General features: G+C 37.1%; 1 protein-coding gene across 3 annotated transcripts in view; it reads right to left on the bottom strand.

Annotated features, from left to right (window-relative positions):
* The window catches only part of lats1 (large tumor suppressor kinase 1), a 30,118-nt gene that overhangs the window by 6,146 nt on the left and 11,966 nt on the right, over positions 1-12,006 (bottom strand). For 2 of the 3 annotated variants that reach the window (XM_062977461.1, XM_016995879.2), the window contains exons 5-6: positions 6,684-7,266; positions 5,504-5,686 (exon numbers count right to left, since the gene is read on the bottom strand). In XM_062977461.1, the coding sequence (XP_062833531.1) occupies positions 5,504-5,686; positions 6,684-7,266 (766 nt within the window). Of the gene's footprint in view, positions 1-5,503; positions 5,687-6,683; positions 7,267-8,728; positions 8,791-12,006 lie in introns of those variants that run through there. The other variant, XR_010005011.1, reaches the window with a different exon arrangement.

The following is a 12,006-nucleotide window of genomic DNA, read 5'->3' as shown; positions in this document are numbered from 1 at the left end:
TAAGGATATGTCACTTATTTTAATCCAGTTCCTCTAACTTTCACATTTCTAATAACTGTACTGTATTTATTGTGCTGAAAAATGCACCAATCAAGGGCTATTTTTCAGAAACCAGTCTAAGTAACCAGCATCTTGGGTAGTGGTTTATTTTTATTTATTGTGTCAGAAGCAAATAGAGAATACTAGGCATGAGCAAAAAAAAATCAGAAAAGTCATTAATCGTAATACATTCGCTAATCATATTAATATTGAACTGGGTTCCGAGGTGGTTTGACGCTTCTGAATTAACCTTCCAATTCGAAGTGTTGGTGCCTATACCTCAAAATACCTTCGGATAACCTTCGGATATATGAGAAAGTGTTTTAATTCAACCAGCCGTTGCTATTCAGGAGAGAAATCCCCTTCCCATCCTGGAGTGGTTGGTTTCTATGGGGTTCTTAAACCGGGTTGCAGAAGTGGAGTGAGCCTGGATTTGCAATGCCCTCGCCTCTGCAGGATTTCCCTTGCAAACTAGGTCGGTGTGTGACTGACTTTCCACTTCAGGGGGAGAAGAAAATTGGAAATGGGCAGGGAAAGAAAACTATCACCCTGCTAAGGATTTTCCACAACTCCCCCCTATTATTTTAAATTATCCTGATATTATTATTATTATTATTATTATTATTATTATTATTATTGGCACCCCACTTTTCTCTCTAGATTTGAGACAGAAAGGGACTCAAGTTAAAATATATATAATAGTATCTTTCTGGGAAGGGAAAAGGTTGCATTTTAAATCTATGTTTAGTAGTATTACTTTTAAAATTCACTCTATATTTGTGTGTATGTGACATGTGTAAGCCCCCTCCCCTCCTGGTTAGAAGCAGGCTAAGCCCCATCGGAAGAAACCCACTCCTAGATTATTTTCTTATCCCAGATTATCTGGCAGTGTGGATTCATATAATCCAGTTCAAAGCAGATAATCTGGGATCAGATCCTGGGATAGAGGAGCAGTGGGGAAAAGGAATCAGGCTGGATCTACACTGCCCTATATCCCAGGATTTGATTCCAGATTATCTGATTTAAACTGTATTATATGAGTCCCCACTGCCAGATAATCTGGGATAAGAAGAAAAGTGACGGATCTGAACCAAGCTTGGCACACAGACCCAACATGGCCAGCTGTGAATCCTGGGGAGTTTTGGGAGGGCTGACCCAAGACTTTTGGGAATTGTAGTTCACCCACATCCTTATACATTTTCTCATGTGAGCATTCATAAAAAAACAAAAGACTGAGGTTTTTTCCTAAGACATAGTGTAACATCGGAAGCGGGCTAAGCCTCATAGGAAGAAACTGTGGGCCCCTTTTTGGGATAGCATGGTGTAGTGTAGAGGTTTGAGAGTTGGACTACGATTGTGGCTTCATTCTCCACTCAGCCATGGAAACCCACTAGGTGATCTTGGGCAAGTCACACACTCTTACCCCAGAAAACCCAATGAAACAGGAAATAGCCAGGAACAGATTTCCTTATTCAGAGGCTGACGGCCATCTGTCAGGAGTGATTTGATGGTGTGCTATGATTTCTGTTCCTGGTTGATAAATGTCATTTCCTAATTGGTTCTCTCATAAAAATAGCAAGGGACATTGTCCTATAAAAAGTAGCACATTATGGTTTGTTGAGTCTCTTTCCACCAATTTAACAAAGTTTCAGCCACAAAAACAAAGTTTCTGAAGTAGAACAATGACTTTCAAAGTAAAGACAACCCAATGAAACAGAAAATAACACTTTCAAACCAGGAACAGATTTTTGTTATTATTAAAATGGGTTTTTTTACAAAAACTTTGAAAATTCATCAAAAAACTGAGGATAAGTCAAAGGTTCTGAGATTTGGTGAGCTAACAGTGGTTTTTGTGTTCTACCACTGTAGCAAATTTCATTAGGCTAGCTCAAAAAATGAGGGAGAGAGAGGCCCCTCAATTTCCCCCCATTGACAAAAATGTTTTGCTTCATGCACATACGCATCCTCCATTAACGAGGTACATACGAAGATTCGGAAGTTTTGGAAAGTTTTGAATTTTTTGCTTCAAAATTCGGAAATGACTTTAGAAATGAAGCGTCAGCGCCCCCTACTTTCAAAGCAAGTATTGAACCATTTTTTTCATGGATCGCACATGCCTAGAGAATACAGTTATAATGTATAAAACACCGCAAAGTTAAAAACTTGGCATTATACTAAATTTCCTTTGACCAGAAGCTGGCCACAAGTGCCTCTGTAAGAAGGTTCTTCATGTTCATGTGGCAGGGCTCAGACTGCATCGTAGTAAGTGGTCTGTGGTTTGCTCTTCTCCACACTTGCATGTCGTGGACTCCACCTTGTAGCCCTATTCCTTAAGATTGGCTCTGCATCTTGTAGTACCTGAGCGCAGTCTGTTCAGTGCCTTCCAAGTGCCCAGTCTTCTATGTACTCAGGAGGGAGTTTCTCATCTAGTATTAGCCACTGATTGAGGTTCTGGGTTTTAACTTGCCACTTTTGGATTCTTGCTTGCTGAGGTATTCCTGCAAGTATCTCTGTAGATCTTAAAAAACTATTTCTTGATTTAAGACATTGGCATCCTGGCTGATATCCGTACAGAAGATGGGCTGGAGATATCAATACCTTGATCCTGTCATTACTGGCTGCTACTTTCCAACAGATATCAGGTGGTGATGGTGATGCTAGTGGTGTGTGTCAGACTGACTCTAGCTATCATAAGGGGTATCACTTGTTTTAACTCATCTGCCCCAATCACTCAGGTGCAATCGCTTGCTGATGGAAAGTACTAAATGGGAAGAAGTACACTGTGGCTGCCATTAAATCATAATGCAGTAAGACCGTAAAGGAACAGATAGGTAATTGGTTAGGATTTTGCCAATGTCCCTTGTATGAAGATGGTATTGAGTTATTCCAGATAAGTGACTTGGTGGAGGCAATCTGGATGTGAAGTGTGTTGTCAAACCAGACTGTTCTTTTTTAGAATCTACCTATTACTGATGAACTGGCCAATTGCAACATTCACACTTGCCTCATACAGACAAGAGTTCCTTCTCCCACCCTGGACATTCCACAGATATATAAAACCTCATTTGCCTAGTTTCTAACAGACCTTACAACTGAGGGTGCCTGCTATAGATGTGGATGAAACATCCGGAGAGAACGCTTACATACAGCTGGGAAAACGTACAGCAACCCAGTGATTCTGGCCATGAAAGCCTTTGACAACATACTGATGAATTGTTGCTGATGGTAGTTTTAATATCGATACACAGTTTGCGTTTCCCCCTTTAAATATTACTCTATTTTTTATCAAAAGGGGATTGGTATATTGTCATTGATCTTAGCCTTCTGAGTTAAGGCAGTTTTATTACAGACTTTTCTTGACAAGGTTTGCACCTGATTTCTTTTAAGGTTGTTACTGTTTGTCTTGATGAAAGGTCAGCCAGTGGGTTCTCTTGGATGAGCAGGTGGTGGCCCCCCGCCTCTGGAACGCCCTACCCAAAGAGCACCATCATTAATATCTTTTCATAGGGATTTGAAAACTTGGTGGTTCCAACAGGTTTTTGGAAATGATTAACCTGAAGCCTTAGGCGCCATTTTAGCCATTAAATGAAAACTGGGATCGAAACTGACTTTTGGAAGTGCTTACTTTGCAATTCTAGTCACCACACTTAATTATTACATGACACTTGTCCTGTACTTTACCTGCTCTTTTGATCTTGTTATTGTATTTATTCTATTAGTCCTACCTGATAGCTATACAGTAGGCCGAAGTGTGGAATTTTGGCCTAAGTTCCTTGCTATCAGTCATACTTTGCCTTGGCTTTATGCCATTTTTATTATATGAGTCCTATTCCGGCCATACTGCCATCTTGCCTGTTTTATATATTGTATATATTACACCCATTCATTGCAGAACCACTCAATGGAGCAATCTGTAATTGCTTTTACTAGGTATATTGTTTTAAAATGTTGGAATTTTAAACATGTTTGTTAATTGCTATTATATTGGTTCTTGTATTTTATATTATGTATATGTATTGAATGTTTTTATGATGTGTAAACCGCTCTGAGTCCTTATCGGAGATAGAACAGTATATAAATAAAGTTTTGTTGGTTGTTGTTGTTGTTGTTGTTGTATTTGAACTCAGTGTCACAGAGTCAAATCATTACACCACAGTGCCTTATTGAAAGATTAGTCATCTGAAATGGAAATGATTGTTGCTATTAATTGGTGTTTTGTTTCTGTTTCCAACTACTGTGAACTGGCTTAAATTGAGTTTTTTTTACTGGAAAGGCTTTTTTTATCAATTTGACCGCATTGCATAGAAATTAGTCAATTATTACTGCTAGTTAGCAGGACTGTTGAGTTCAACAGTTCAATCACACGCAGCATGAAGTGTCACAGTATTTGTTATAAAGTTAACACAACAATGAAACACAAACACATGCACATGTGTCCAAACAGATGCAGAAACATCAATAAAACTCATGTTGTGTTTTGTAAAGTCATACAAAAAGTTCCAATTTGAGAGAGACTAAAAGTTTGCACCTAGTTTGCTTTGAAACATTATTGAGTGCTTTATATTTTTAAATGATCCTATTGTACTCTTTTATAAAACTTGTGGGATGTATTTTTTGAGTACTAGGGATTAGTCATGAAAAGTTATAATTAAAACATATATTTAATCAAGTCCACAACCTTTAAAATTAGGGAAGTTTGCCCCCTTTTATTGAAATTTATCATAAATCTGAAGAGACTGTGCACTGTAAGTTGGATCTAAGTATTACGTTTGATTTTCCCAAAATGTGTCATGTATTAATACATGACATATCAATCCATTTGATTAAAAATGAGAGTTTATATTCTGTATTAACTTGCTAAATATTCAGTAAGAGTTGAATAAAATAGTCCTGTAACGTAAGCAATTTAGTGTAACTAAATTTAGTTTACTTCTGAATAGACTTAGATAATATTACATTGTCAGTACAACTGAACTTCAGAAAAAAATTAAATAATCATTTCACATAATCGAAATTATAGCAGGTATTTGTGTCTGGAGAAGGGAATAACATTCTCTTAAGGTTAGATTCACAGTTGGAGATAACCTAGTTTAATTTTTATAGCATGAGTCTACATATCCAAGGAAATTACACAGTGAAAACGTTCATCTAAATTTATCATCTTAGTGCTGGTTACATCAATCCAATCTAGTGTGTATATCTGTCAAAGAAGTCCATTATTTCTTTGACATGTAATCTGTAACACAGTTTTTTCAGAAATTCATGAAAAAGCTAAATGTTTTTGAAACTGATAAGCTTTGTCTTTTACAGCACCTATACTTGTTTCTTCTTCTGAAGATAAAAGGTTAGTTAATCTTGAGCTAACATATTATAGGACCAGTTAGCTTCTGAAAATTTATTCCTCTAGTAATCCAACAGAGACAACTTATTTCCGACACATGTTGGAACAAATTGAAGGATTTACCTGTTCGTAACAATACTTCTGGTGCAATATAATTTGGTGTCCCCACAAGTGAGTGTGCTAAGCACCGCTGATGCTGACGTGCTGCTCTGCGTTCAAGCGGCTTTAGCCTGTCTCCACATTTACAGCTAGCTGGATCACCCCATTCATTACTGAAATCCATGCTGTCCTGACGTGAGTGATCTCCTGAAATGCAGAAACCCTAGAGGTAATACCATGTCTGAACTTCACAAAAGCATCTATGAAAACATGTAACATATGCTGTAAGAGTCACATTTTTTCTACCACTTATGTTAACCATTCCCCCACTACCGTTTTTCAAGCACTTTTACTCTAATTTTTAAAAGCATGAGGAATAATTCATAAAAGAAAACAATGCATTAGAAGTCCACTGAAATGGTATGTACAGTATCAGTCATGCTGCCCTGTGATAGGTTTCTATGATATTTATAACACATTTATGTCACATATCCATTCACCTGATCATATGTGCACATGACAGAATAGTATCCAATTTGCAAATATATTCACCAAAATTGAGAGCCTAGAAAGCTCTTTGCTAAGGTTTGGAAACTATGCCTTGAAAAAAATGGGATGGGGAAAAAGCAAGAAAGGCAACTTGCCTCTATTAGGAACCTAGCAAAAAGGCAGTGACAAGAGGCAAAGGTGAGAAGCTCCACTCGATTGCCTCTTCCTTGCTCAAACCAGAGAAAGAAAGTCAGTCTTCCCTCCTTCCTAGTCTTTTTCAGCTTGAGAGGCATTCATCAATAATATGGTGGAGCTATTTTGGGTACTTGAAGAGGAGAAAGATGGCAGGAGCCATTTTAAATGGAGGCTTACTGCATAAGCCCCTCTGCAGACAGACTGTGTGGCATCCTTAGTTATTGTAAAAGCCTGTCTGCTTCTGCTTTAGAGCCAGTTCCTATTCCAGAACTGATCCGTGTATATACGATGGTCTGTTTATTGAGCTGATTTTTGTTTAAAAACCCACCCTTACATACAGATATATATGGTATATTTACTTTGATCAAGATATAATCAAGTGTTATGATTCTCAACTGAAACAAAATGTTGTGGATGCTATAAAAATGCATTTTTATTAAAGTACATATTCTATTCCTCAATATGATAACAGCCTAGAAGAAGAAAAAAAGCACATTTTAGGATAAAGTATTTATCTCACCACTCTGATAGTATTTGGAATCATGTGTCCACCGAAAGCCAGTACAAAGCCCAAAGTCAGTCAATTTGATATGGCCGTCACGATCAATCAGAATGTTGTCAGGCTTTATGTCCCTATGAATGAAGCCCATCTTATGAACACTTTCAACTGCACAGGTAAGTTCGGCTATGTAGAACCGGGCCATGTTTTCTGGGAAGACTCCCATTCGAATTAACAGGCTCATCATATCTCCTCCTGGAATGTAGTCCATCACAAAGTACAAATTGTCTTTATCTTGGAATGAATAATACAAACGAACTACCCACTCATTATCAGCTTCTGCGAGGATATCGCGCTCAGCTTTAACATGGGCAACTTGGTTCCGAAGTAACACGTCCTTTTTTCGCAGAGTTTTTGTTGCATATAAAGCATTAGTATCCACTTTTCTTGCTAAGCAGACTTCACCAAAGGCTCCAATTCCAAGGGTTTTAATCTTAACAAACATTGATTTGTCCATTTTAGCCCTTTTCAGACGAATATAGTTGGACTCCTTCTGACACAGCATTTTCCTCATTTGATCTTGGGCTTCTTGCGATAACCCAACCTACGCAATGAAAATCAAGAATGGAAAAATAGAAGTTTTAGTGAATGTCTAGAAACTCTAGCTTATGATAAATAAAAAATAAGTGGTATTGAAATAAGTTATATGCTTTCTTTTTAACATTTTAATTTGAATACTGTAATGTTAGAAGTCAATGAAAAAGACTGCCAAAATGTGACACAAAATGCGCAAAAACTGGGATATTTGTTAAAGGGAATGATTACAAACATAGCCATACATTAAGAGCCATGCATGAAAAGGCTCATAGTTTAAGGACAACTATTTTAACATGAAGGTTTGATTGATGTAAATAGGCAAGGCTGAATGCAAAGCTGTATTATCCCTAATACCCACACAAGTATTTGAGGGAAAAGCTATAACATTCCCCTTCACAGAATAATCCACTATACTCTATCTGTTGTGTTCTTTCTACTTACCGAAATGTCAAAAGTAATCCTTCCTTATCAAAACTAAGATTTACTAAAGGACATGGTAGAGACCGCATCTCCCCCTACGAACCCACACGTTCTCTCCGCTTGTCGGGGGAGGCCCTTCTCTCGCTCCCACCACCCTCGCAGTCGCGGTTGGTGGGGACGAGAGGGCCTTCTCCGTCGTGGCCCCCTGGCTTTGGAACTCTCTCCCTAGAGAGATCAGGCAGGCCCCTACCCTCCTCTCCTTTCGTAGGAGTTTAAAAACCTGGCTCTTCCAGAAGGCCTTTGACACCTAATTAGACTGATCCATCTGCCCATTTTATAATAGCCCCCTTTTCTGAGATGTTGCCAATGCTATTTTGCACTTTTTTGTCCATTTCTACCAGCACATTCTGTTCTGGATTTTATGAATTAGTCTCCTGTTTTAATATTGTATGTTTTTTTGTATGCTTTTTGCTGATTTTAACGATTGTTTTATTGCTATTGATGTTTGACTGGTATAATTGTTTTATAGTCATGCTATTGATATTGATTGTCTTATCGAGCTAGGCCCCATGTAAGCTGCCCCGAGTCCCTTCGGGGAGATGGGGCGGGGTATAAAAATAAAGTTATTATTATTATTATTATTATTATTATTATTATTATTATTATTATTATTTCTATTTCATACCCTTCACTCTTGGAGCACCTTATTTATAATTACATTGAATGCGTATTTTAAAAAATATGCATCACGAGTTAGTGCCTGGCAAAATGAACAAAGGATGTAAATAAACTTGTCACCTTCAACTACAAATCTGAGCAAAATATATAAAACACACTGTATTCATTTAAATAAGTAACTGTTTCACTTGTGCTTTGAAGTTGCACAGAACCAAAAATAGAAAGCTATAAAATAGGGAAAGGAAATCAAGATTAGTAATTTCATATAAAGAAAACATGCTTAATTAAAATACAGGGAAGCATGCAGAATCCCTAAGAAAAGGTCCATGCTATTCTTCAAATGTAACACTTTTCTCCAAAAGATTACTTGCCTACTCAGTAACGAAGATTACAGATGTCAGGAAAGCTCCAACCCCTTAATAGTTTAAATCAGCTGTTAGTGAAAGTAAAAAGGAAAGAGACTAAGAATGAACATGTAGAAAGAACAAGAAATTTAATTTGATTTACATATCAGTTAACTTGCCATTTCGTGAAAATACAATTTATTATGGAGAATTATTGAAATCAGTTAAAATGGCACTTCCGCAGAAAGGCTCAGAAGAAGGGAAAGACACCGCAGACTGAAGTGAAGGTAAAATGTAAACCAGAAATAAATGTCATGATATTCAAATATATATTGCCTAGTTTATCACTTGGATAAAAACAGGAAATTCTAGTGCTTTGTGAATCAACATAGATATCTGTGACAAATCAAGAAAGCACAAAATGAAATAAGACAATTATTCTTACTAGAGCATCATTAAAAAAACACTTTGCCAGTTTCCATCTACGTGATATTTTTTTAGCGCAAGGTAAGTAAAGTTCAAACTGTGGTCATTGAAGTTTCTTATACCTGACTATTTAATTTATTCAACATAAAGTAAACACGACAATCCACTGAGACTTTCCTGATTGCAGTGGTGACGAGACTGGAAAGGTCTGTCTTAGAAAAAAATGATCCGATAAAATTAACGCTGACAATATCTGGAGAAGGGACGTTTACTCTAGAAAAGTTTTGTGGAAGCAACTTGCTTCTGCTTGTATTTGTGTTTCCATCTCTTAGGCAATATACATTTTCACCTCACTGAACTACTAGCCATTTTCTTTGTCATTAACAATTAATTGCAAAGCTGTTATTTTTTCACTATTTCTTGTATGGCCTACTCTGAGCGAAGTTAGACCAGGCTACAATGACACATGCCTGAATATCCTCAGTAGATTATTGTAAAATGTTCCATGTGAGACTGTCTTTGAAAAATATTGAAAAATGTCAACTACCAGACTACTAAGTGCATATGGTATTGAGGTCTAGTTCAATTTTGTTTACGGCCTGGTTATGCAAGAGAGATGGCTCTGTTGGCTTGGTAGATAGTCTATGTTGGAAACTAGATGGAAGGAACATGTTTCTGTTGATACTGTTGAACCTCTTAATGGCTTTTTATACCATCAACAATGGCATCATTCTTGCAATGATAAGATGTGAGGGCTGTTATTTTACAGTTGCTTTGTTCTTTTCTGGAGCAGAGAACTCAAAAGATGAGGCTGGGGCACTCCTATTCAATCCTTTAGCTGTTCATCTGGGTGGTTGCTCAGGGTTCAGTTTGTCCTCCATGATATTTAACATAAAACATCATCCATTGTTTTGGGGTTTGGTACCATAAGTATACGGACGATACCCAACACCACTATTTTTCTACTACAAACTGTTTTGATCCTAAACTGGTACTTGTTTTTACTAATGGACTGGATGAGGGTGAAGAAACTGACACTTAATACAAACAAGACATAGGTACACTTGGTCATTCAAAAGGCGATTCAGGGAACAGGGTGAGATTACATTCTCCTCCCTGAAAATAGCTCAAGATCCAGTGGTAGCTCTGTGGAAGCACAGTTAAAGCTTATGTACCAGATGTCAGATATGGTCATGGTGACACATGCCTTAGTTACATCCTGGTTGGATTACTCTAATACATATTATGCGGGGCTACCTTTAAAAAGTGTTTAGAAACTTCAATTGGTTCAAACAGATAGAGCCAAATTATTAACTAAGACTAGTTGCAGGGAGCACATAAAGCTACAAATCTGTTTCCAGGCACAATTTCATGAGCTGGTTTTGCTCTATAAAGTCCTATATGGCTTAGATCCAAGGTATTTAAATGACTACAGTGTTCCCTCACTACTTTGCGGTTCACTTTTTGCGGATTCACTGTTTCGCGGTTTTTCAATAAACTCTAAAAGACTATTATAAATAATAAAAAATTACAATTTACAGCCTAAGGAAGGGAGGAAGGAGAAGCCAAAGCAAGAGAAAAGGAGCCCAAGTGGCAACGGGAGGAGAAGGAGGCGATTTATCAATGCACGATGGGTTGATAAAGACTTAAAATAGTGTATAATTACTAAAATAATGCATAAATATTAAAATAAATATAGTGTCCCTACTTTGCGGATTTTCATTTATTGTGGGTGGTCTTGGAACCTAACCCCAGCGATAAGTGAGGGAACACTGTATATATTTCAGAGGAAGGAACTGAGAATACAACTTCTGAGTAATCTTTGCTGAAGAAAAACATGAAATTCATGGAGTTGCCACAAGTCAATGAACAATTTCAAGGCAGACACACATTCAACCTTATAACCCTTCACATGTTTTCAGATCTGCTGGGAAGCCAATCTGTCTGTCATACAACTTCCACAAATAAATCTGGTGGGAATATGTGAAAGGGCTTTCTCAGAGGCTGACCTTAGGCTCTGGAACTCCTTGGTACGGTCCCTACTCTCTTTCCACGAACAGCAAAATATGTATGTATGTCAACAAGCCTCTGCAGACTGTTACTTTAGATGAGATAGGCCTTGTGCAAGTTACTGGAATTTTTGTCATTTTCTTGTACTGTTGCACTTTTTATGGCTTATGGTTTTAATTTTTTAATTTTAATTTATTTTTAAACAATATATTTTAAGTTATATTGAGCCCTAAACCAGGAAAACGACAGTATCATTTCATCATCATAATCAATCTATAAGTACTTAATATTGAACAGTGATGACTATGCTTTGGATCCCTGGTTCTGTTTTACAAACAACCCATCCATCTCTCATCTCTTCCTTTTCTATGCATTTTGCTATAACTCGCACCTCAATTCATACCAACATCTTGGAGGAATTTTTCAAAACAAATGGCATATGATTAGGAGAGGGATTTTAGAGGGAAACGAGAATTGTCCCCAAAACAAAATAAAAGCACAGACTATCAAAGCAGATTGCATCCCATTTGTGCATCTGAGTTCAAATTCAATTCCCAAACATTTTTAAAATATACTCTAATTTATATAAAAATGAATCCAATGTATTTTCTCTAGGATTTAAGGATAACACTGTAAATCAATTATTATTACAAGAGATCAAATCAATGTTGCTTTCCAACCTGTTGAAAGATATTCTATATCTCAGGAAAGCATAATGCAGATACACTAAATTATCTAAGTATTAAACTTGGTAACTGACCGTATTATTGGATTTGGGCATGACCTCAAATAAGAAAAGTATGGCCAATATTCAAGCTGAGATCCAAAATCCACACTTACCTTGGAATAAACCCTATTGACCTTAATAG

This window comes from Anolis carolinensis, chromosome 1 (assembly GCF_035594765.1).
Source record: "Anolis carolinensis isolate JA03-04 chromosome 1, rAnoCar3.1.pri, whole genome shotgun sequence".
Lineage (NCBI taxonomy): Eukaryota > Metazoa > Chordata > Lepidosauria > Squamata > Dactyloidae > Anolis > Anolis carolinensis.
This window is presented reverse-complemented; position numbering and strand designations above follow the sequence as displayed.